Source organism: Crinia signifera, chromosome 5 (assembly GCF_055691185.1).
Source record: "Crinia signifera chromosome 5, ASM5569118v1, whole genome shotgun sequence".
Taxonomy (NCBI): domain Eukaryota; kingdom Metazoa; phylum Chordata; class Amphibia; order Anura; family Myobatrachidae; genus Crinia; species Crinia signifera.
The window spans coordinates 7,394,612-7,422,263 of NC_139221.1; the positions used below are offsets into that span (position 1 = coordinate 7,394,612).

General features: G+C 51.3%; 1 protein-coding gene across 12 annotated transcripts in view; it reads right to left on the reverse strand.

Annotated features, from left to right (window-relative positions):
• Positions 1–27,652, reverse strand: part of MAP4 (microtubule associated protein 4) — a 137,711-nt gene that overhangs the window by 38,508 nt on the left and 71,551 nt on the right. For 8 of the 12 annotated variants that reach the window (XM_083186599.1, XM_083186600.1, XM_083186598.1 and 5 more), the window contains exons 6-10: positions 25,183–25,269; positions 24,563–24,652; positions 24,141–24,272; positions 23,183–23,314; positions 20,609–22,141 (exon numbers count right to left, since the gene is read on the reverse strand). In XM_083186599.1, coding sequence (XP_083042725.1) covers positions 20,609–22,141; positions 23,183–23,314; positions 24,141–24,272; positions 24,563–24,652; positions 25,183–25,269 — 1,974 coding nt within the window. Of the gene's footprint in view, positions 1–14,802; positions 19,989–20,608; positions 22,142–23,182; positions 23,315–24,140; positions 24,273–24,562; positions 24,653–25,182; positions 25,270–27,652 lie in introns of those variants that run through there. The other 4 variants (XM_083186597.1, XM_083186594.1, XM_083186596.1 and 1 more) reach the window with 3 other exon arrangements.

The following is a 27,652-nucleotide window of genomic DNA, read 5'->3' on the forward strand; positions in this document are numbered from 1 at the left end:
TGTAATGATTACACCTGCACCACCTAGTGGCTCTGGGAAATGTGACAGTTGGTAATGACTGCACCTGTGTCGCAGCTCGGTGGTCTGGAAAACATGTACTGTTCATAGATCTCAAGGACCGGTTTGGCCAGCCACATACGAAGATCTCTCTAGATCAGTGGTAGCCAACTCCAGTCCTCGGGAGCTACGAACAGTTCACATTTCCCAGACCACCTAGCTGCTGCACAGGTGCACTCATTACTGACCGTCACATTTCCCAGACCACCTAGCTGCTGCACAGGTGCACTCATTACTGACCGTCACATTTCCCAGACCACCTAGCTGCTGCACAGGTGCACTCATTACTGACCGTCACATTTCCCAGACCACCTAGCTGCTGCACAGGTGCACTCATTACTGACCGTCACATTTCCCAGACCACCTAGCTGCTGCACAGGTGCACTCATTACTGACCGTCACATTTCCCAGACCACCTAGCTGCTGCACTCATTACTGACCGTCACATTTCCCATACCACCTAGCTGCTGCACAGGTGCACTCATTACTGACCGTCACATTTCCCAGACCACCTAGCTGCTGCACAGGTGCAGTCATTACTGACGTCACATTTCCCAGACCACCTAGCTGCTGCACAGGTGCACTCATTACTGACCGTCACATTTCCCAGACCACCTAGCTGCTGCACAGGTGCACTCATTACTGACCGTCACATTTCCCAGACCACCTAGCTGCTGCACAGGTGCACTCATTACTGACCGTCACATTTCCCAGACCACCTAGCTGCTGCACAGGTGCACTCATTACTGACCGTCACATTTCCCAGACCACCTAGCTGCTGCACAGGTGCACTCATTACTGACTGTCACATTTCCCAGACCACCTAGCTGCTGCACAGGTGCACTCATTACTGACCGTCACATTTCCCAGACCACCTAGCTGCTGCACAGGTGCACTCATTACTGACCGTCACATTTCCCAGACCACCTAGCTGCTGCACTCATTACTCACTGACTTATTTTAAAAAAGATCCACAGTTGGAGCTAATTATTTCACTTGTGATTCTGTGAGGAGACCTGGAAAACATGAACTGCTGGCAGCTCTCGAAGACTGGAATTGGCTACCGCAGCCCTAAATCATTCCTGAAACAAGGGAGCTGTAAAATGTGATCTGCCCGGTGTGTGTTACTGTAACTGCATAAGGTGTATTATGGAACCGGCGTGTGTCATGACCGATAGCATGTTTCTGTAGCCATGACACCGGATACAACATGTTAATTATCACCTGTATAGGGCAGGTGGGGCGAGGGGGCATCACCTGGACAACCAGGGAGTTGCAGCGGACATTACAGCACATGGCAGCGCCAGCCCAATGCACACTGTGCCCTGTGTCTAACCCATCCAGATGTGGTACTGCTGTGCTGATCACTCTTCTGTTCGTAAGAGGGGAGGTAAAACCCTTCTCCATTGGCCTCGCCAACTCTAGTGACCCAACGCAGTCACCCCATCTTCCCGCCTGTCCACCGTACCCCAGTCACACGCAGGTGTTGCCCCAGTACCCTATATACACAGCAGATGTGGCCACATTCCATCGCTGCCTGAAATCAGCGCTACATGTCAGTTCAAAGCACTTTCCTGTACAACTTCTATTATCTGGTGTAATCCTGCAACCTACAGATCAGAACTAAAAACTGTAATCCGCTCCCCGGCTGTCCTGCGCTGACCCCAACGCCACTGCCCCGCCTGCTACTCCTGCTGATATGAGGCCAGTCACCAGCAAAGATGTGCTGCAGCAGCTAAACACCACCAAGAAGAATACAGTTACACATGGGGGGAAAGCAGCATGGAGATGGTTGCACCTCCTGCCAGGTGTACATAGTAATTTACTACCATTCCTCTACACAGGCCCAGACATCCCCCTGCAGCTTGTGGTACCTCCACCAACCAGAAAGAACCAACTTCTCAGGACGGCTGCTGACTGTGGTTGTCATGGCAACTGCCAAGGTCATATAGATAGCAGCTTATTATCCTTATTGTACCCAATACCAACATCACACTGATGTAACAGTGCCCCTATTTGTGGGCATAGGCAGAGCTATCCCTCTATACGAGGCTAATGGTATCAGCATGTGCTGCGCTATACAGATAACGCAGATATCGGTGACCTTGTATTAGAGGAACGACAGTGGAGAGATCAGATTCTGCTGTGTACAACAAAATAATGTGCAGCACATCAGCAATATAATCTCCAGCTTCCTCTGTGCCGTGCAGAAAACCTGCACGAAATATATACAACCAATACACAAACACAAAGAAAAGGCACGGACACCATGGTACGGGCATGCCCAGGCACCGACATGGCACAGGTATGCCAGCCCATGCACTGACAACATGGCACGGGTATGCCAGCCCATGAACTAACATGGCATCTGTATTGGTATGCCAGGCCATATACTAACATGGCACACACATTGGTATACCCGGGCATACAGAAGACACGAGTGGGCCAGGAACAGAAAGTAATCAGTAGATATCACTATACACAGCAGCCGGGAGGACTATTTTTCCTGTACTGAATAAAGTTATGGGAGATGCAGGTGTTACACCAGGGACTGTGGCAGTAATATATACCCTGAACTTTTGGCCTGGCATGACAAGAGCAGAGGTTACAGATGACTAGAGTAACACAGATACCACGCAGGCAGAAATCGCAGATGGTCCATGCAGCAGGAGTCAGTATTACCCCAAATCAATCCACACATCTGCCAGTCTCACCCACTAAACTGGAAGAAACTTTCACTTGTGCATCTAGCCACACTTATTATGATCATTTATTTATATGGCGCCACAAGGGATCTGCAGCGCCCAATACAGAGCACATAAAGAAATAAGCGAAGCAGGAAACCGTGACCGGTACAGGGCACATAACCACAGCTGCATCAGCAGCCGGCACTTCTTATGTTACATGTAACAGGAAACCATGGCCTGTTATACTGCACACCTGAGAACACAGGGAAGGATGCTCTCTATCCATTACTGTAAGCACAGGAGAAAGTATTACCCCACACACGTGCAGTACAGCAGCATTTAGTGCCCCAGGTTTGCAGCATACATATTGGGCCAATAAACCTATCCCACCATCACTTTCCCTACGCTACCTACCTGTCTGGATGGGATGATCTGGTGGGGAGGATGGTGATCCATTACCATGGGGGCCACCCACTGTTCCCTCAACCAAGGTAGCCCCTGAGGCTCCACCTATGGTCCTGCCATCTGCATCCTTCTCGGCGCAGGGACCACCGGACAGAGGGGTCTCCCGATTTATCTCACCAACACTCGCTTCCGGGATCTTGTCCAACTTTGTGGTCAGGTGCACCTCCGGGGGCAGCAGGTCCTGGCTGGTCAGGAGAGGCCCGTCCGTACACTTTGTGGCCCTGGCATCAGTGGGCTCCTTTGTGTGGGAGGCAGAGAAGCCCGTTAGCTCCTCTCTGGTGCAGAACTCGTACCCTGCTGTCTTCTCCTCTGCCAAAGTCATGGACCTCTTCATTGAATTGGCTTGCTTTTTTGGCTGAGTTATTTGGCTGTAGTTCAAGCTAGCAGGTGGTGACAGCAGAGAGCTGTTCTCTAGGGCTGTCGGCGCCTCGGGATACTTGTCGGCAATGTTGGCAGTGAGGGGGACGGCCAAGTGGGAGCACTCCGACATCGCACGCCTTATCGCCTTCCTCTGATAAGAAGTTCTATCCAGTAACGGACAATCCAGAAGACCGTCATCTGTGTCTACAGTAAATCCATCCTCATCTAGGTCACTATTGTTATTGGCTGGGTCAGGTTTATTATCCTCGTGGGCGAGTTCCACCAATGTTGTTGGAGGCTCACAGTTGGAACCCGGCATCTGGGGAGAGCACCCGTTCTTCATGAGGTCACTCATCAGCCCCGTGTCGGACCAGGGACACCTCTCTTTACTGTTATAGGAATGATTGGCGGCAGGCAGGAGGGGGTTACATTTTGCATTCCAAACACTCGCCTCGTGGTTCAGGAGCGACTTCTCCAGATCGTCCTCGTTAGCAGACAAACCAAACAGGTCCTGCTCCCGTTGGCAGCTAGACTCAGAGCTAGATCTATTTGCTGCTTTTTCATGATCTGTGATTGCTTGGATTTGATCGAACCCATCAAAGTTTCGATGCGGTCCATCTGAAGTCAGACGGACCTCGGCCGTCTTGGGACAGGAGGAGAACGGCTCTGTTAGGAACGGAAGACCGCTGAAATCTTGATTGGAGAGGACCTGATTGCACTTGCTCTGCCCTTCGCATTCAACCTTCTCCTTGGCTCCTAGCTGCAGGCTTTTGTCTAGTTTGGTCTCAAAGAAGCACAGCTTATCCTCGTCCGTGAAGCCGGCGTTCTTGCTAAGCCCGTCTTTCATTTTCCCTTCCGCGTTGACGTTCAGACCGATCTCGTTCAGCTTCCCCTCCGTCCTCTGCCACTCGTACTCCGCTTTGGAGCACTCTCTCTGGGGCTCGGTGCTAGGGATGCCATCTGGGTTGCGGGCATGGCACAGCTGGTTGTATTCGGAGAAAGCTGGGGGCTGCTGATTGGAGAAAGACATGATTTTGTTTTATTCTCGTTTCTCCTGCTTAGCTTGTCCTGGCTGCAGCAGAGAATGAGACAGCCTCACTGTGTGACATCACATCTGGTCCTCTCTGTACATGGGAACCGTTCTCTCCTCCTCCTCCAGATCCTCCCCCTACAGGCTGACAGCCACATCGTCCCAATTGTCTGCACACAATACCTTCCGCGGGTTATTGGCTGACCTTCTAATGAATGGTACTTCATTAGCGAGCCGGGTCACTAACAAATACACAGGGTGATCATTAGCACACACGCTGCTGAGGAAGACCGCAGCTAGGACGTATAGACAGGCAGGTAATAACAATGAATTACGGCTCTCCCAATGCTAAATACATTGAGATAGCAAAACTTGTTCATTGCATAGGTATTCGGATGATCGGTCAACAATGACAAAGTCGGCATTGCAATTGTTGACGCATGAAATGTTGACATTAAATTTTCAGCCGCGTGGACTAAAATTTGGAACGGTACAGTGTGCAGCCACAGCAGAGCACAGCATCATGTGGGGTCTAAAAATGCACAAGACTCGTGTCGACCTTGTGCCCGTTGAGCATTCATTGTGGTCCTATGGGGGCTTTATACCCCAATGTACAGCCATTCCAGGGTGCCAGCCTCACCTAGATTCACTCGGCTACATCAGGGACAATGGCCTCTCCGAGCAAATACTCTATAGACCAGGGATAGGAAACCTTCAGCCCTCCAGCTAAAGCCCTCATGTCACAGAATTAGGGATTGGGAACAAATACAAGGACTGTCTGTAATAGACAATTAGTAAAGCGCTCGTGAAAGGGTCCCTCCAGCATTGTGTGTTACGCGGAATGATCGCTCCTGTGGAGAGAGGGGACTCTATGGATTGCTTTATAAATAGCTTGGTGTAGGGTATCGAACGCTGCAGCCCAGAGAGGAGCGGCACATACAGTAGTCACATACAGTAGCCATGTACAGCGGGCAGGTGCCAAGTAATCCCCGGGCACCAGCCCTTAGCGGCCCATAGAGGAGCATCACATACAGTAGCCATGTACATCGGGCAGGTGCCAAGTAATCTCCAGGCAGCAGCCCTTAGCGGCCCAGAGAGGAGAGTCACATACAGCAGCCATGTACAGCGGGCAGGTGCTATGTGATCTCCGGGCACCTGCCCTTAGCGGCCCATAGAGGTGCGTCATATACAGCAGCCATGTACAGCGGGCAGGTGCTATGTGATCTCCAGGCAGCAGCCCTTAGCGGCCCATAGAGGAGCGTCACATACAGTAGCCATGTACAGCGGGCAGGTGCTATGTGATCCCCGGGCACCAGCCCTTAGCGGCCCATAGAGGAGCATCACATACAGTAGCCATGTACAGCGGGCAGGTGCTATGTGATCTCCGGGCACCTGCCCTTAGCGGCCCATAGAGGTGCGTCATATACAGCAGCCATGTACAGCGGGCAGGTGCTATGTGATCTCCAGGCAGCAGCCCTTAGCGGCCCATAGAGGAGCGTCACATACAGTAGCCATGTACAGCGGGCAGGTGCTATGTGATCCCCGGGCACCAGCCCTTAGCGGCCCATAGAGGAGCATCACATACAGTAGCCATGTACAGCAGGCAGGTGCCAAGTAATCCCCGGGCACCAGCCCTTAGCGGCCCATAGAGGAGCATCACATACAGTAGCCATGTACATCGGGCAGGTGCCAAGTAATCTCCAGGCAGCAGCCCTTAGCGGCCCATAGAGGAGCATCACATACAGTAGCCATGTACATCAGGCAGGTGCCAAGTAATCTCCAGGCAGCAGCCCTTAGCGGCCCATAGAGGAGCATCACATACAGTAGCCATGTACATCGGGCAGGTGCCAAGTAATCTCCAGGCAGCAGCCCTTAGCGGCCCATAGAGGAGCATCACATACAGTAGCCATGTACATCGGGCAGGTGCCAAGTAATCTCCAGGCAGCAGCCCTTAGCGGCCCATAGAGGAGCATCACATACAGTAGCCATGTACATCAGGCAGGTGCCAAGTAATCTCCAGGCAGCAGCCCTTAGCGGCCCATAGAGGAGCATCACATACAGTAGCCATGTACATCGGGCAGGTGCCAAGTAATCTCCAGGCAGCAGCCCTTAGCGGCCCATAGAGGAGCATCACACACAGCAGCCATGTACATCGGGCAGGTGCTATGTGATCTCCGGGCACCTGCCCTTAGCGGCCCATAGAGGTGCGTCATATACAGCAGCCATGTACATCGGGCAGGTGCTATGTGATCTCCAGGCAGCAGCCCTTAGCGGCCCATAGAGGAGCGTCACATACAGCAGCCATGTACATCAGGCAGGCGCTATGTGATCCCCGGGCACCAGCCCTTAGCGGCCCATAGAGGAGCATCACATACAGTAGCCATGTACAGCAGGCAGGTGCCAAGTAATCCCCGGGCACCAGCCCTTAGCGGCCCATAGAGGAGCATCACATACAGTAGCCATGTACATCGGGCAGGTGCCAAGTAATCTCCAGGCAGCAGCCCTTAGCGGCCCATAGAGGAGCATCACATACAGTAGCCATGTACATCGGGCAGGTGCCAAGTAATCTCCAGGCAGCAGCCCTTAGCGGCCCATAGAGGAGCATCACATACAGTAGCCATGTACATCGGGCAGGTGCCAAGTAATCTCCAGGCAGCAGCCCTTAGCGGCCCAGAGAGGAGAGTCACATACAGCAGCCATGTACAGCGGGCAGGTGCTATGTGATCTCCGGGCACCTGCCCTTAGCGGCCCATAGAGGTGCGTCACATACAGCAGCCATGTACAGCGGGCAGGTGCTATGTGATCTCCGGGCACCTGCCCTTAGCGGCCCATAGAGGTGCGTCATATACAGCAGCCATGTACAGCGGGCAGGTGCTATGTGATCTCCAGGCAGCAGCCCTTAGCGGCCCATAGAGGAGCGTCACATACAGCAGCCATGTACAGCGGGCAGGCGCTATGTGATCTCCGGGCACCAGCCCTTAGCGGCCCATAGAGGAGCATCACACAGCAGCCATGTACATCAGGCAGGCGCTATGTGATCTCCGGGCACCAGCCCTTAGCGGCCCATAGAGGAGAGTCACATACAGCAGCCATGTACAGCAGGCAGGTGCCAAGTAATCTCTGGGCACCAGCCCTTAGCGGCCCATAGAGGAGCATCACATACAGTAGTCACATGTACATGGCTACTGTATGTGATGCTCCTCTATGGGCCGCTAAGGGCAGGTGCCTGGAGATCACATAGCGCCTGCCTGCTGTACATGGCTGCTGTTGTATGTGATGCTCCTCTATGGGCCGCTAAGGGCTGGTGATTGGAGATCACATAGCACCTGCCCGATGTACATGGCTGCTGTGTGTGACGCTCCTCTATGGGCCGCTAAGGGCTGGTGCCCGGAGATCACATAGCACCTGCCCGATGTACATGGCTGCTGTGTGTGACGCTCCTCTATGGGCCGCTAAGGGCTGGTGCCCGGAGATCACATAGCACCTGCCCGATGTACATGGCTGCTGTGTGTGACGCTCCTCTATGGGCCGCTAAGGGCTGGTGCCCGGAGATCACATAGCACCTGCCCGATGTACATGGCTGCTGTATGTGACGCTCCTCTCTGGGCCGCTAAGGGCTGGTGCCCGGAGATCACTTAGCACCTGCCCGATGTACATGGCTGCTGTGTGTGACGCTCCTCTATGGGCCGCTAAGGGCTGGTGCCCGGAGATCACATAGCACCTGCCCGCTGTACATGGCTGCTGTATGTGACGCTCCTCTCTGGGCCGCTAAGGGCTGGTGATTGGAGATCACTTAGCACCTGCCCGATGTACATGGCTGCTGTATGTGACGCTCCTCTCTGGGCCGCTAAGGGCTGGTGATTGGAGATCACTTAGCACCTGCCCGATGTACATGGCTGCTGTGTGTGACGCTCCTCTATGGGCTGGTGCCCGGAGATCACATAGCACCTGCCCGATGTACATGGCTGCTGTATGTGACGCTCCTCTATGGGCTGGTGCCCGGAGATCACTTAGAATCCTGGGAGTTTGCAGAAACAGGACAGGCATTAATGCTGGGTAATGTCATCGTGCGCTGACAGTGCCCACAGCTCCGGCCAGACCTACTTCCAGCATGTCCTCTGAAGTGACAGACGGCCCCGACCACATGCCCTCCCCTGGCCATTTCTGCCATAAGATGCTGCTATTTTGGGACGTGTAGCAACGGATTAGCAGTTGTGCGGCCGCACGCATTGGGATTTACGCCGGAAGGGAGATCTCTCCGTGGACAGTTCTCCGCCATGATCTGAGCTTTCAGTATAATGCTGCGTTCCCAGGATTATAACCTATGGGGACACTGTACCAATGCCAGAAACCCTCTCCTGGTCCATGACCTTTCCCCCCTGCACCACTAGAACCAGCAGCCGATTACTCAGTGGTGGCATTAGGGCCGATTTCTGGAGAACGGGTAATGTCGGATTCCTTCCAGCATCTCAGGGGTTAATCCCCACAGCCTAAACCTGTCCATACGTAGATAATGGTTCTACAGCGATGCTATTTTTAAGCTGCTATTTTTTACCCTAATTTACCACACGCCCCCCCCCACCCCCATCTCTCACATTCACATGTGTTCTTATTGGAAATTCTCTCTGGTTTCCAAGGCAACAGCCGTACATCCGGGTAACGAGGAGACCGCTAGCAGGCAGTTATATCACTAATTACCAGTTATTACTAAATGCAATGAAATAGCCGTTATCTGAGGAACGCCTCGATCCCGTGTGTTCAGTAACCGCTCAGAAACCCAATTCAATCTCTCCCCCCCCCCCCCCTCCCCCCCTCCGGCCGCTGTACTGTGATAACTCATCAGTCATGTCCGGAGACTGCAAACATCACTATCATGGCATAGCAACTATCTATACAGCCAGACCGCAGATAACACTGCTACACAGACCGTGGCACCCTCCCCTACACAGCCCACTGCTACACAGACCATGGTACCCTCCCCTACACAGCCCACTGCTACACAGACCGTGGTACCCTCCCCTACACAGACCGTGGTACCCTCCCCTACACAGCCCACTGCTACACAGACCGTGGTACACCCCCCCCCTACACAGACCGTGGCACCCTCCCCTACACAGCCCACTACTACACAGACCGTGGCACCCTCCCCTACACAGCCCACTGCTACACAGACCATGGTACCCTCCCCTACACAGCCCACTGCTACACAGACCGTGGCACCCTCCCCTACACAGCCCACTGCTACACTGACCGTGGTAACCTCCCCTACACAGACCGTGGTACCCTCCCCTACACAGCCCACTGCTACACAGACCGTGGTACACCCCCCCCCCCCCTACACAGACCGTGGCACCCTCCCCTACACAGCCCACTGCTACACAGACCATGGTACCCTCCCCTACACAGCCCACTGCTACACAGACCGTGGTACCCTCCCCTACACAGCCCACTGCTACACAGACCGTGGTACCCTCCCCTACACAGCCCACTGCTACACAGACCGTGGTACCCTCCCCTACACAGCCCACTGCTACACAGACCGTGGTACACCCCCCTACACAGCCCACTGCTACACAGACCGTGGTACACCCCCCTGCACAGACCGTGGTACCCTCCCCTACACAGTCAGTGGTACCCTCCCCTACACAGACCACTGCTACACAGACCGTGGCACCCTCCGCTACACAGACCACTGCTACACAGACCGTGGTACACCCCCCTACACAGACCACTGCTACACAGACCGTGGTACACCCCCCTACACAGACCACTGTTATACACCATTGTACCCTCCCCTACACAGTTCGTGGTACACTCCCCTACACAGACCACTGCTACACAGACCGTGGCACCCTCCCCTACACAGCACACTGCTACACAGACCGTGGTACCCTCCCCTACACAGACCGTGGTACCCTCCCCTACACAGCCCACTGCTACAACTCATCAGTCATGTCCGGAGACTGCAAACATCACTATCATGGCATAGCAACTATCTATACAGCCAGACCGCAGATAACACTGCTACACAGACCGTGGCACCCTCCCCTACACAGCCCACTGCTACACAGACCATGGTACCCTCCCCTACACAGCCCACTGCTACACAGACCGTGGCACCCTCCCCTACACAGCCCACTGCTACACAGACCGTGGTACCCTCCCCTACACAGACCGTGGTACCCTCCCCTACACAGCCCACTGCTACACAGACCGTGGTAACCCCCCCCCCCTACACAGACCGTGGCACCCTCCCCTACACAGCCCACTGCTACACAGACCATGGTACCCTCCCCTACACAGCCCACTGCTACACAGACCGTGGTACCCTCCCCTACACAGCCCACTGCTACACAGACCGTGGTACACCCCCCTACACAGCCCACTGCTACACAGACCGTGGTACACCCCCCTGCATAGACTGTGGTACCCTCCCCTACACAGTCCGTGGTACCCTCCCCTACACAGACCACTGCTACACAGACCGTGGCACCCTCCGCTACACAGACCACTGCTACACAGACCGTGGTACACCCCCCTGCATAGACTGTGGTACCCTCCCCTACACAGTCCGTGGTACCCTCCCCTACACAGCCCACTGCTACACAGACCGTGGTACCCTCCCCTACACAGCCCACTGCTACACAGACCGTGGTACACCCCCCTACACAGCCCACTGCTACACAGACCGTGGTACACCCCCCTGCATAGACTGTGGTACCCTCCCCTACACAGTCCGTGGTACCCTCCCCTACACAGACCACTGCTACACAGACCGTGGCACCCTCCGCTACACAGACCACTGCTACACAGACCGTGGTACACCCCCCTACACAGACCACTGATATACACCATTGTACCCTCCCCTACACAGTTCGTGGTACACTCCCCTACACAGACCACTGCTACACAGACCGTGGCACCCTCCCCTACACAGCACACTGCTACACAGACCGTGGTACCCTCCCCTACACAGACCATGGTACCCTCCCCTACACAGCCCACTGCTACACAGACTGTGGTACCCTTCCCTACAGACCGTGGTTCACTCCCCTACACACACCACTGCTACACAGACCACTGCTATACAGACCGTGGTACCCTCCCCTACACAGACCGTGGTACCCTCCCATACACAGCCCACTGCTACACAGACCGTGGTACGCTTCCCTACACAGTTCGTGGTACACTCCCCTACACAGACCACTGCTACACAGACCGTGGCACCCTCCCCTACACAGACCGTGGCACCCTCCCCTACACAGACCGTGGCACCCTCCCCTACACAGACCGTGGCACCCTCCCCTACACAGACCGTGGTACCCTCCCCTACACAGACCGTGGCACCCTCCCCTACACAGACCATGGTACCCTCCCCTACACAGCCCACTGCTACACAGACCGTGGTACCCTCCCCTACATAGACCGTGGTACTCCCCCCCTACACAGCCCACTGCTACAGACCGTGGTACACTCCCCTACACAGCCCACTGCTACAGACCGTGGTACACTCCCCTACACAGCCCACTGCTACAGACCATGGTACACTCCCCTACACAGCCCACTGTTACAGACCGTGGTACCCTCCCCTACACAGTCCGTGGCACCCTCCCCTACACAGCCCACTGCTACACAGACCGTGGCACCCTCCCCTACACAGCCCACTGCTACACAGACCGTGGTACCCTCCCCTACACAGACCATGGTACCCTCCCCTGCACAGCCCACTGCTACACAGACCATGGTACCCTCCCCTACACAGACCACTGCTACACAGACCCTGGTACCCTCCCCTACACAGTCCGTGGTACACTCCCCTACCCAGCCCACTGCTACACAGACCGTGGTACCCTCCCCTATACACTGCGTGTCCACTATATAACAGCCCACTGCTACACAGACTGTGGTACTCCCCCCTACACACTGTGTCCACTATATAACAGCCCACCGCTACACAAACTGTGGTACCTTCCCCTACACAAACCGTGGTACCCTCTCCTACACAGCCCACTGCTACCCTACACAGCCCACTGCTACACAGACCGTGGTACCCTCCCCTACACAGACCGTGGTACCCTCCCCTACACAGCCCACTGCTACACAGACCGTGGTACACTCCCCTACACAGCCCACTGCTACACAGACCGTGGTACCCTCCCCTACACAGCCCACTGCTACACAGTCCGTGGTACACTCCCCTACCCAGCCCACTGCTACACAGATGGTGGTATCCTTCCCTACAGACCGTGGTACCCTCCCCTACACAGCCCACTGCTACACAGACCGTGGTACCCTCCCCTACACAGCCCACTGCTACACAGTCCGTGGTACACTCCCCTACCCAGCCCACTGCTACACAGATGGTGGTATCCTTCCCTACAGACCGTGGTACCCTCCCCTACACAGACCACTGCTATACAGACTGTGGTACACTTCCCTTACACAGACCGTGGTACACTCCCCTACACAGACCACTGCTACACAGACCGTGGTACCCTCCCCTGCACAGTCCGTGGTACACTCCCCTGCACAGCCCACTGCTACACAGACGGTGGTACCCTCCCCCCTACACAGCCCACTGCTACACAGACCGTGGTACCATCCCCTACACAGCCCACTGCCACACAGACCGTGGTACCCTCCCCTACACAGCCCACTGCCACACAGACCGTGGTACCCTCTCCTACAAAGACCGTGGTACCCTCCCCTACACAGACCACTGCTACACAGACCGTGGAACCCTCCCCTACACAGTCCGTGGTACACTCCCCTACACAGCCCACTGCCACACAGACCGTGGTACCCTCCCCACTGCTACACAGACCGTGGTACCCTCCCCTACACAGGCCACTGCTACACAGACCATGGTACCCTTCCCTATACACTGCATGTCCACTATGTAACAGCCCACTGCTACACATACTGTGGTACCTTTCCCTACACAAACCGTGGTACCCTCCCCTACACAGCCCACTGCTACACAGACCGTGGTACACTCCCCTACACAGCCCACTGCTACACAGACCGTGGTACACTCCCCTACACAGCCCACTGCTACAAAAACCATGGTACCCTCCTTGACACACTGCATGTCCACTATGCACCAGCCCTCCGCTACACAGACCGTGGAACCCTCTCCTACACACTGCGTGACCACTATGTAACAGCACTCCGCTACACAGACGTATCCAGCCTGGGCCGATATTCAATTACAGGTGAAAAATCTGTTGAATTTACCCATGTTTTGTTTATTTTGTTCCCTCAGGGCTCTCTACTTCGGACAGCCGAAAAACCACCAATCATTTGCGCCCCCAAAACCTGGGTTTCAATCGAAAAACCCCCGTTCTCAAACATAAAGGGGGCTATTTTCGGGTAGATTGCTTTGCCTGCTGTAGGCAGATGAAACAAAATCTCTAAAAAGTGGCGCGTGCGGTATCAGGGCTAATAGAATAGCCGCGCGGCAATCATTGATGGAAGGCAATGGAATGCGATACATCCGACCCGAACCCTCATGTTGGTCCAGAAAAATTAAATTCCCATTTCTATTGCCAAGGTATAAAACCTTCGCTCTTCTACATTATAAATGTGAGACCCCCAGAAACAGACAATAGCAGATCTTCTCCTCTGTAATAGATTAACTCTTCCCACATGGCCACAGCAGAAGGGACAGGAACCGAGAGTCCGGGAGACCGAAGCAGGAGCCAGGACAAGGTGCACCCATAGGGATCGGCAGGAATTACCTGCAGGACTTTCAGGCTTCCTAAATCCCTCTGCAGGGTTACAGATTTAAAAGCACATCCCTCACAAATGAATTGGGTACTAGACATAGAATATGTGCCTGAAATTGCATGCTAAAGACTCAGAGGTGGCATAGCTGACAAATCCCAGAACAGACTCTTCTTCGGGGAAAAAGAAAGGGTGCTGCGTTTGTTTCCACGGGTGCAGGTTGGGGTGAGAAAGTTCCCAGTTAGTAGTCAAATCATGCAAAAACGTGTTAAGGCCACACTCGATGTTCCCTTCTCCGCCAGTGTCCCGACTGCAGCGCTGATGTGTGGAACAAAGTATTCTACACAAGTTTCTTAACATGTGCATCAGCTGTATACACCGCACACTCAGATAGCAGCTACGAGACCAATAATCAGCATGCGTATCTTCCCAGCACCCAGTGTTAGGAAGACCATAAGTACGCCAAGTCCGACTTCTAATGAAACCAGTATATTAACAGTGTACAACACACAAGCAGCCAAATCTCATGCCATGGTCAAGATACAGGCATGCATGTCCAAACTCCACTCCAACGGGTGCACACGCACCTTTTTCTGGCCTCTGCTGGCTTAAACGGGAATCCTTAGTCTGCCGGGGCTTGTCCGATTCAGGTCTGGTGCCTCTGGAGATTGGTGGAGCAGCACCACTGGTGAGCGGTGGAGCGGCCCCTCTCGCCTTTGTAGGCCTCATGTAGCTTTTCAGAACTTCAGGGGCTTTCACTTTCACCTCGTTCTTGGTCTTCTGAGGTCCTCGTTCCAAGTCACCACAACTACTCACTACAGGCGTAATCGGCATCATCCTCAATTTGCTTTTAGAAACGTCTTTGGTGGTCCCTGCATTCAGACCTTTAGGAGAAGGTGGTGTCGTTTTGCCAGCATCAGAAGAAGTGGCCACCACAGGATCACGCTGAACGGGAAATTCTTCTATAAATAAGTCTGGTTTTGCGTTGTCGTCTAGCATCTTTGTTGTACCGCTCGCAACGTGCTCATTTTCTGCATGTAACGGTGTCTGCTCTGCTGCCTGTCCAAGCGACTCTGCATCCTTGGCACCACAGACAACACTTTCATTGTGCATAGGAGACTCCGCTTCTCCATGGCCACAAAGATTCCCATCCGGCAAATCTATGGTCATTCTTGTTGAAGGGTCAGGCTCAGAGTGTCCCAAACGTGGCTGCTCAGACTCCACACTCTTATTTGTAGATACCAGCATAGCATTTAACATTTGGGTTAGCGGAGCAACTGAGGAACCCAACATTTCTCCAGAATCCGTGTTACCTTGGGTGCAGGCTTTTCCCGTTTCGAACAGAGTCTCTGCCACCGGCAGGTCTTCAGTTAAAGAACGAGATGCAATATCTACACCAGGTGGTAAGATCACAGGTGAAGCTGCTGCAACCAGATCTGGTTTTAGGACGTTTAGAGAGGAGACAGGAATCGGGTCTTCGGTTAATGCCAAGATACCTTCATTTAGCTGTTTCACCAATTCAGAATCTCTGGATTTAATCTGATCATTTTCCGATTGTTCCTCCCGACAGACATCCGAGACGTGGAGAACATCAATCTTTGAGTCACCCTTTTTTTCTGGGGCAGCGCTAACTAGTTTTTCCATCGTAGTCACATCCGTTACAGAAGGCTGCAGACACGACGGTGGAGCAGGAACACTGGTATTTATGACACCAATGGCAGTAACAATATCATCCCTCGACTGACCAGAGCCTGCTCCAACGGCACTTTCCTTGATTTCTGAACTGTGAGGACGTTTTAGAGACCCACGCTCTGCTTTCTTAGCACTTGGAAAGCCAACTTCCTTGGGTTTGTAACTTGGCTCAGAGTACTTAGAAGTGGGCAAGTTTGGGATCTCTGGCACCCTCTCCCCAACATCGCAGGCTGCCGTGGATGCTGCGCCATTTGGTTTTGCCCTGACTTTCCCTCGCTTACCTTTTGCTCGCCTCTCATAAGTAAAGCTATCATCAGTCAGACTCTTTTCAGACAGTGATGGTGGCTGATCCTTTTTGTCAGGCTGAACAAGGGCACTACCTGACCTATAACTGGGTTCTGGAAAGGACTCTCTAACTTCTAGACTTGTATCTGGAGTGCTCAGAAATAACCCAATCCCAGGTTCCTTACTCTGCAAGGGGATGCTGGGGAGAACTGGTTTATCGCCTACCTTACCAGGTGTGACAGCTGTGACCTGGCTACTGATATCACATAAGTCAGGTTCCGGTACTACACCAATATCGTCAGTTATGCCGGGGAGATCTGGTTTATCACCTACCTTAGCCTTGCTCTCAGCTGTGACCTGGCTACTGACATCACATAAGTTAGGTTCTGGTACTACACTAATATCAGCATTTAAACTGGGGAGATCTGGTTTACCACCTACCTTAGCCTTGCTCTCAGGTGTGACAGCTGTGACCTGGCTACTGATATCACATATGTCCGGTTCCGGTACTACACCAATATCGTCAGTTATGCCGGGGAGATCTGGTTTATCACCTACCTTAGCCTTGCTCTCAGGTGTGACCTGGCTACTGACATCACATAAGTTAGGTTCTGGTACTACACTAATATCAGCATTTAAACTGGGGAGATCTGGTTTACCACCTACCTTAGCCTTGCTCTCAGGTGTGACAGCTGTGACCTGGCTACTGATATCACATATGTCCGGTTCCGGTACTACACCAATATCGTCAGTTATGCCGGGGAGATCTGGTTTATCACCTACCTTAGCCTTGCTCTCAGGTGTGACCTGGCTACTGACATCACATAAGTTAGGTTCTGGTACTACACTAATATCAGCATTTAAACTGGGGAGATCTGGTTTACCACCTACCTTAGCCTTGCTCTCAGGTGTGACAGCTGTGACCTGGCTACTGATATCACATAAGTCAGGTTCCGGTACTACACCAATATCGGCATTTAAACTGGGGAGATCTGGTTTACCACCTACCTTAGCCTTGCTCTCAGGTGTGACCTGGCTACTGAAAGCACATAAGCTAGGGTCCGGTACTACACCAATATCGGCATTTAAACTGGGGAGATCTGGTTTACCACCTACCACCTTAGCCTTGCTCTCAGGTGTGACTTGGCTACTGACATCATATAAGTCAGCATCCGGGACTACAACAATATCAGCAGTTATGCCGGGGAGATCTGGTTTACCATCTACCTTAGCTTTGCTCTCAGGTGTGAGAGCTGTGACCTGGCTACTGATATCACATAAGTCAGGTTCCAGTACTACACCAATATCAGCAATCATGCCAGGGAGATCTGATTTACCGCCTACCTTAGCTTTGCTCTTAGGTGTGACAGCTGTGACATCACATAAGTCAAGTTCCCGTACTACACCAATATCAGCATTTAAACTGGGGAGATCTTGTTTACCATCTACCTTAGCTTTGCTCTCAGGTGTGACATCACATAAATCAGGGACCGGGACTACACGAATATCAGCAGTTATGCCGGGATTTTCTGGTTTACCATCTGTTTTAGCTGTAACAGCTGGAACCTGGCTAGTGATGTCACACAAGTCAGAGGCCTGTACTACACCAATGTCAGCAGTTATACTGGGGAGCTCTGGTTTACCACCATCCTTAGCATGTGACACAACTGGAATCTGGCTACTGACATCACATAAGTCAGAGCCTGGTACTACATCAATATCAGCATCTATTCTGGGGAGCTCTGGTTTACTGACTACCTTAGCTGTGCTGTCAGGTGAGACAGCCGAAACCTGGCTAGTGACATCACATAAGTTGGGGTCTGGTACTGCACCAAGATCAGCCTTTATGCCAGAGAGATCCGGTTTGCCACCAACCTTGGCTGTGCTCTTACATGTGACAGCTGGAACCTGGCTACTAACATCACATAAGTCAGTTTCGGGTACTACACCAAAGTCAGCATTTATTTTTGGGAGGCCCGGCTTACCATCCACCTTAGCTGTGCGCTCACGTGCAACAGCTGGAACCTGGCTACTGACATCATATAAGTCGGGGTCTGGTACTACACAAATATCAGCATCTATTCTGGGGAGCTCTGGTTTACCATCTACCTTAGCTGTGCTCTCATGTGCAACGGCTGGAACCTGGCTACTGACATCACATAAGTCAAAATCCGGTACTACACCAATATCAACATTTATACTGGATAGCTCTGATTTACCAACTTCTTTAGGTGTGGCAGCTGGAACCTGGCTAATGACATCACATAAGTCAAGGTCTGGTACTACACCAATATCAGCATTTATTCTGGGGAGATCTGATTTACCGCTGACCTTAGCTGTGATCTCACATGCGACAGCTGGGACCTGGCTGCTAACGTCATATAAGTCAGGGTCCGGTACCACACTATTATTAGCATTTATGTCGCTGCCTATAGGGGTGTCCTTTATACCAGAAGTACTATATACCTGGGGAGCTGGGATTGCTATCTTGTGACTACCCAAAGCCAGGTCTAATATCTGCTCCTTAGAACCCTCCTTCTCTAACTCGGTCAATGTTACAGACCCCAATAAATTGCTGGGTACATTTGTAACTGCTGGGGCTGGAAACAATTGGGGATCTCTGGGACCCACATTTTTATTTTTGCCAACCTTGTCTTTTGGTTTAGAGTCCGATGCTTTCTGTCTGATATCCTGCAAATCACCCACCGGCAGAACATCATGACAATGCTCTCCGCTAAGGGTCCTCCGCTCTGAGCTTAGCTCTGCCTGCCAATGTCTTACATCTGTTGCATATCCTGGACGTGGCCGGTCACCTCTCCTTTTAGGCTTGTCCCATTTCACTGGTGTAAACATAGAAATAGGCTCCTCAGCACGGTCCACCCCGGGCAGAGGGCTCTGTCCTGCAGGGGACACAGCCTTGTTTTCCGCCCCTCTAGAGCCATCTCTCTGCTTTTTACCCGCAGCAAAGTTAGAGACAAGTTCAGGGTTTAAATAGGGGCACTTAGAGATGTCTGTGGCCTCAAACGCAGATGCCACCAGAGTTCCAGGTTCTACCTTGTAGTCAGGAGAAGGGTGGGTATCGAAGAATCTTTTATTCTCTTGCTCATCAGGTAGACTGTCATGCTGGCAATAGGAGAGCACATCAATGGCTTGTGGGGTGGACTTTACAGTCTCTTTACAACCCTCCAGGATCCGCTCAGCTACGGCAAGATCAGCAGGAGGCAAAGTGATGTTTTTTGAGGTGTGTCTGCTGTGGGGATGTTCCAGTGCAAGGTCTTGTTTGTCTAGAGGCTCCACATATCTAGTCTGTAGGCCGGCACCAGCATACAGAGGTTCGGCACCACTTGTGGTGTACTTCGGACCTTCATCCTCACAGAATTCCTTTGGGGAATACGTTTTCCGCTGTTTGGTTTTTTTCTTCTTCTTCTTGATGGTTATCTGGGCACCCTCTGGATCGCCAGCTTCTGCTGCAGCTTCTCTCCGGTGTTCCATCAAGCTGTGGGCTTTTCTGTGCAGCTCTTTAGCTCGGGAGGACAGAGAGTCCGAACATTCAGGCTGTGTTAGAGGCAGGTCTCGGTTTTGCCGGGGAACGGCAGGATCAGGAAGCATGTCTGCTGTCAGCACTCTCGCAGGTTTCCCTCTGCCCAACCTGCGGTCACTTGTTTTGTACTTGTGCCTTAGGGGTGCTGTAGGTGCAACATGAAAATGTGAGGTTTTCCAAACTAATCTGACTTCTACAACTCTAAATGTGAACGTAACAATAGGTTACAATCCCAGGTGTACACCATGACTGGAACAATGGTACACGTAATAACGTGGAGACAACAACATCTGAAAAAAGGAACATGTTCCATCTTAGAACCCACAGCTGAAACTCTATTGCACCCTTCCCTATTCCTGGAGAAACACAACCTCGGACAGTGACCGGGTTCCTAGGTGGACACGTAAAAGCTCATATGGTTTGTGACTGTAGTATGCTCACCTTATATCTACCTTACAACCTCGGGCATCAGATTTATGATAAAGTCACAGTGGCAAGAAGGACATTACTCAGAGGCACGCCTTGTTACATCTTCTCAGATTAGGAGAGTATGCTATCAGGACATACGTATCCTGACCTAAGATGGGATGGGTTGTTGTGCAGAGAAAAAAGCTACTAGAGTTATAATATTAGGATAATAGGACACAGCACAGTCCATCGGAGACAGAACATAAATCCAGAAGCAAACCCATGAAACCATACCACTTGCTAATGATTAACATGGTGATTTACACCCTCCGTAACTGAACCAAAAGTAATTCTTACCTTGGTCTATGGGCTGCTGAAGCTCATCTACCTCTCGCTCATGTGGCTTATCGACCAGCTGAGAAGGTTCTTCTAACTGAAGGATATCTTCTGTATTTGGAGGGGCCAGGGACTCTGCCGGGACCTTCAAATCAGAAACTAGAGGCTCTTCCTGGATTAAAGCAGCTTGTGAGGCCAGAGGCTCCTCCTGAACATCAGCGGCAAGGGGTGTGATCAGAAACGCCTGTACTGTAACGGCAGGGGGTGAGGCCAGAGGCTCCTCCTGGACAACAGGGGCAAAGGGTGAGGCCAGAGGCTCCTCCTGGACAACAGGGGCAAGGGGTGAGGCCAGAGGCTCCTCCTGGACAGCAGGGGCAAAGGGTGAGGCCAGAGGCTCCTCCTGGACAACAGGGGCAAGGGGTGAGGCCAGAGGCTCCTCCTGGACAACGGGCGAGGCCAGAGGCTCCTCCTGGACAACAGGGGCAAGGGGCGAGGCCAGAGGCTCCTCCTGGACAACAGGGGCAAGGGTTGAGGCCAGAGGCTCCTCCTGGACAACAGGGGCAAGGGGCGAGGCCAGAGGCTCCTCCTGGACAACAGGGGCAAGGGTTGAGGCCAGAGGCTCCTCCTGGACAACAGGGGCAAGGGTTGAGGCCAGAGGCTCCTCCTGGACAACAGGGGCAAGGGGCAAGGCCAGAGGCTCCTCCTGGACAACAGGGGCAAGGGGCGAGGCCAGAGGCTCCTCCTGGACAGCAACGGTATGGGGTGCAGCCGCAGATGGCTCCTCCTGGACAACAGCGGAAGGGGGTGAGAGCAGAGATGGCTCTTCAACTGCAGGGTTAGTGGGCGAGACCAGAAGCTCCTCCTCAACTATATCAGCAGTGGGTGAGGGCAGAGGCTCCTCTGCAACTGAAGAGGCAGTGGATGAGGTCTGAGGCTCTTCCTCAACTGAAGAGACCGTGGGTGAGGCCTGAGGCTCCTTCTCAACTGAAGAGACTGTGAGCGAGGCCTGAGGCTCCTCCTCAACTGAAGAGACCGTGGGCGAGGCCTGAGGCTCCTCCTCAACTGAAGAGACCGTGGGCGAGGCCTGAGGCTCCTCCTCAACTTCAGCAGTAGGGCAAGAAACTGGGGCCACCTCCTGGACTTCAACAGCAGGAGGCAATGCCAAAGGCTCCTTTTGGGTTGCAAGGGGCGAGATCGAAAGCTCCGCCTGAACTGCAGAGGCAGATGGCGATGCTTGAGGCTCCTCCTGAACTAAAGCAGTAGTTTGCTCTGCAGGAATGTCTGTAGCAAGGAAGACTCCAGGTTCAGCAGGGATGTGTGCAGCAAGGGACACAGCGGGCTCTGTGCCTGTAAGGGAAGCAGGTAGGACCAGTTCCGTTTGTATCTCTTCTCCAAGTAGGTCACTTCCTGCCGACTGACTAATATTTGCAGTTTCTTCAGAAATAACCGGCTGATCACCGCTTTCATGCGCACATGGTCCAGCAGATGGATCAGGGTCCTTGATGGAGGTAGGAAACCGTTCTTCTGGGCTTAGCTCAGGACTAAACAGGTCTTCTTAAAAACAAGCAAAAGAAAAACAAAAATTTTAATTTTAGTGAATGACAAAAAGGCAAATTGTCCCAAATGTAACCGTCCAGGATCTGGCGATGTTCTGGCGAGATCACGGTTAGATTTACAGCGGCAATTACTTTTAAATGCATCTCACCTCGTATTGCCTAAAAACAAATGGTCATGTTAAAGCCAGTGGCTATGACGCCGTCACGGTGCCGTGTTCCGCAGATCGCGGACGGTTGCTTTGGACTCATTTCTTGCACATGCAGTTTTGACACCGGCATTCCCATATGGACGATCAATTAAATGGGAATTTATGGATTCTTTTGACCCAAGATAATCTGGAGAGATGTTAGGGGCCAACAATTTAATAGAAAACGAATAAGCCCATATTGGGGATATCCGCTTCCAGGCAGTCATTTACCGCATGGTAAAAGCTGGCGTTTAGGCTTGATAGTACTAATGGGCTATCCAATTACTGACCGTTTTTATTAGGACAAAAACACATGGGGGGTGTTTCAGGATAAGTTCCTGGACCCATGTGTCTCTTGGTTCTGTTCATCAGGGATTCTGCTTCATTTGCCTGAGGCAGGCAAAGCAAAATCCCTGATAAGTGCTAACTGGATAGCTCCGCCAGCAATGTACCGCAGCTAATAGGCGCGTGCCTCTGGCAAAGACACGTTCCGGCACCCCTTAATGAGGTACGTGGGCCCAATTCCCGCATCCTACACTCAGATGAGGGTACACTTCCCAGAGGAAATTACAATATATATATATATATATATATATATATATATATATATATATATATATATATATATATATATATATATATATATATATATATATATATATATATATATATAGATCTACTATCTATCGCAAACTGGTCAAGACTGATCCCTCTATTATAAATGTATACACCAGTTGGTGAATACACATATACAAATAAAGATAGCCCCCCCCCCTCCACAAGGGCCTATGCTATAACACTGGCCCCCAGTATGAGGGAAGAACAAGAGTCCGTTCCTGGGGTCCCCTTACCAGCTACATGTCCCGCCAGATACTGGCTATCCAATCCGGGGAAAAGATGGCTTTCTTCAGGGGGCTGTTGCCCTGGGACGGAAGCAGATTCAAACTGTAATTCCTCAGGATTCAGCGAGTGCTCTTCGTGTTCTGAAATACATATAGACACATTACTGAAGTTGTCCCAGCACAGAATCTCCAGCCACTCCCATAGCAGACTGGTACCACAGTATGCCTACCTCAGAATGACACTACGTAACAGGAGACCGGATTATCGGGAAAGGACAAAAAGTCAATAAATCACAGAATGCACAAAAGAGAAAGAAAAATGAACGAATGAAAAAAAAAAAAACCTAATTTGCAAAATCCGATAGGGGCAGCCAGTGCCGGGAGGAACGAGCAGCCAACTTTACAAGCTGCGGCTGGAAAAACACTAAGATCCCTCTCCCCGAAAAAGTGAGGTTCCGGATGAATGATCAAGCCGATGGAGACAGGAAAGTTATGCCGGAGCCCGTGAGTCAGCACTTTCTCCTCCCGTCACCTCCGCTAAAAATCACAGAAAGCAGAGGGCAGAAGCTTCTGGCAAATTAAGCACAACTTCCTCAGCTATCCTGAGAGCCCACAGGAGGGGTCCGCTGCCGAAATGTGAATGAGAGGCTGAGACAGCTGCACGGGGAGACAGCTATATTACTGCACATGACCAGGCACTGAGGCATGATCGCTATGTGAGGACTAACGCTGGGGACCGGGGACACAGCGATTGTATCCACACACTAGCTCGCTTTCGGGACAGACCTATGTTTATTACTGGTGTGAAAACTGAGCTCCAGAGAGAGATGTAGGATAGCAGCCTCCGGTCGCTGCTGCAAGGGGGATATGGGGGGGGGGGGGGGGTATCAGGCCAAACATGCAGAATCACCTCATGGAACACTTGCCGATAATACAGGACACACGCAGGGCGTGACCACGGCCTCACCTGGGCTGTTGTGAGAGCCAAGCGCAAGCTGTTCCTCCGCCGTCGGCTGCCATATGTCCAAAGTGGAGTCACTCTGAGGCACTTGAAACGGAAGTTTTGCCGAGTCGTCGCTCGGAGTTTCGCCAAGGGTCTCTTTATAAAGAAAACAGATCTGTGAGAAGGGGAACGTCTTCTACTGCAAATCAATTTACACCAATACAAAAGGCGAGAATTCAATGTCATAAGGGCCAATAGGATGCTACATATAACCTCACATCGCCATAATGGATGCACAACGGAAGCCTGAGGCACGGGAGATGTACGCACGGAACACAGCGCCTTATTACACATGAATTGCTCTCTTGGAGTACAGACTAGCTTGAGGCGTTCGCATGCTAACCCACGCCGCCATAGTCACCCACACCGCCATAGTCACCCCATACCGGTTCTCTCAGAAGAGTCTCCGCTCTGCAGGTCGGTCTTGGAGTAAGAATCCGTAAGCCAACCCTCATCAAACGCTCCTTGGAAGGATTCTGTGTGAGGATAAAGCGGTGAAGAAACGCGATGAATGGAAATAGCCAAATAAAAAAGTCACCCCAACCATTGTAATATTACACCAACGCCCCAGATATGGGAGTCTGATAATAGCTGGAATGGATCACAGATCAGAACACACCCAACAGCATTATTCTTATTTATCAGCATTTATACTACATTAGCACCGCCCAATGCGATTGTAGTGTAACACATAACGGACACTGGTCAAATGCACAAAGCACCGGAGCATCTACAGACGCTGCACCCTCCCCCCTCGTCCTGCGATAGGTGTGCATGGCGACAATATAGTGCCCCGCACACACGCCATTCATTCCTATGGGCAGCCGGCGAATACTGCAGCATGCCGTGATGCAAAACGGGAGCGGCTACATCTGTACACCTACACCCCATGACCCACAGCACAAACCCCTCCCTATATTTGTGGGTATGGGTCGAAAGGACTTTGGGTGACATGGCTAAGGTCGACAGTAAGAAGATTGACATTAGTTTTTCAGGACGCACGCACCTGCTGGGTTCAGGGGCTCACTCTGTACATGGGGCAGCGAGTCCGGAGAGTCCGCGAAGCCCAGGATACAAGCTTCATGCAGGGCTCCTGATTAGGGGGAGAGAAGAACGAGGTGTTACATGAGCGCTGCATTATACAGATCATCAGTCTATGTAATATATGGTAATATTACAGTAACGTGACATGTTATAGTACTGGACCGGGCGGCGCTACATTATACAGATCATCAGTCTATGTAATATATGGTAATATTACAGTAACACGGCATGTTATAGTACCGGACCGGGCGGCGCTGCATTATACAGATCATCAGTCTATGTAATATATGGTAATATTACAGTAACGCGGCGTGTTATAGTACCGGACCGGGCGGTGATACATTATACAGATCCTCAGTCTATGTAATATATAATAATATTACAGTAACGCGGCATGTTATAGTACCGGACCGGGAGTGATACATTATACAGATCATCAGTCTATGTAATATATGGTAATATTACAGTAACGCGACATGTTATAGTACCGGACCGGGCGGCGCTGCATTATACAGATCATATCTTCAGTCTATGTATAAGGAATGCGCGTGGTAATATTACAGTAACGCGGCATGGTAGAGTACCGGACCGGGCGGTGATACATTATACAGATCCTCAGTCTATGTAATATATGGTAATATTACAGTAACACAGCGTGTTATAGTACCGGACCGGGCGGCGATACATTATACAGATCATCGGTCTATGTAATATATGGTAATATTACAGTAACACGTCATGTTATAGTACCGGACCGGGCGGTGATACATTATACAGATCATCAGTCTATGTAATATATGGTAATATTACAGTAACGTGACATGTTATAGTACCGGACCGGGCGGTGATACATTATACAGATCATCAGTCTATGTAATATATGGTAATATTACAGTAACGTGACATGTTATAGTACCGGGTGGTGATACATTATACAGATCATCAGTCTATGTAATATATGGTAATATTACCGTAACACGGCGTGTTATAGTACCGGACCGGGCAGCGCTGCATTATACAGATCATCAGTCTATGTAATATATGGTAATATTACAGTAACGCGACATGTTATAGTACCGGACCGGGCGGCGCTGCATTATACAGATCATCAGTCTATGTAATATATGGTAATATTACAGTAACGCGACATGTTATAGTACCGGACCGGGCGGTGATACATTATACAGATCATCGTTCTATGTAATATATGGTAATATTACAGTAACACGGCATGTTATAGTACCGGACCGGGCGGTGATACATTATACAGATCATCAGTCTATGTAATATATGGTAATATTACAGTAACGCGACATGTTATAACACCGGACCGGGCGGCGCTGCATTATACAGATCATCAGTCTATGTAATATATGGTAATATTACAGTAACACGGCGTGTTATAGTACCGGACCGGGCGGTGATACATTATACAGATCATCAGTCTATGTAATATATGGTAATATTACAGTAACACGGCGTGTTATAGTACCGGACCGGGCGGCGCTGCATTATACAGATCATCAGTCTATGTAATATATGGTAATATTACAGTAACACGGCGTGTTATAGTACCGGACCTGGCGGTGATACATTATACAGATCATCAGTCTATGTAATATATGGTAATATTACAGTAACACGGCGTGTTATAGTACCGGACCGGGCGGCGCTGCATTATACAGATCATCAGTCTATGTAATATATGGTAATATTACAGTAACACGGCGTGTTATAGTACCGGACCTGGCGGTGATACATTATACAGATCATCAGTCTATGTAATATATGGTAATATTACAGTAACACGGCGTGTTATAGTACCGGACCGGGCGGCGCTGCATTATACAGATCATCAGTCTATGTAATATATGGTAATATTACAGTAACACGGCGTGTTATAGTACCGGACCGGGCGGCGCTGCATTATACAGATCATCAGTCTATGTAATATATGGTAATATTACAGTAACACGGCGTGTTATAGTACCGGACCGGGCGGTGATACATTATACAGATCATCAGTCTATGTAATATATGGTAATATTACAGTAACGCGACATGTTATAGTACCGGACCGGGCGGCGCTGCATTATACAGATCATCAGTCTATGTAATATATGGTAATATTACAGTAACGCGGCATGTTATAGTACCGGACCGGGCGGTGATACATTATACAGATCATCAGTCTATGTAATATATGGTAATATTACAGTAACGTGACATGTTATAGTACCGGACTGGGCGGTGATACATTATACAGATCATCAGTCTATGTAATATATGGTAATATTACAGTAACACGGCGTGTTATAGTACCGGACCGGGAGTGATACATTATACAGATCATCAGTCTATGTAATATATGGTAATATTACAGTAACGCGACATGTTATAGTACCGGACCCGGAGAGATACATTATACAGAT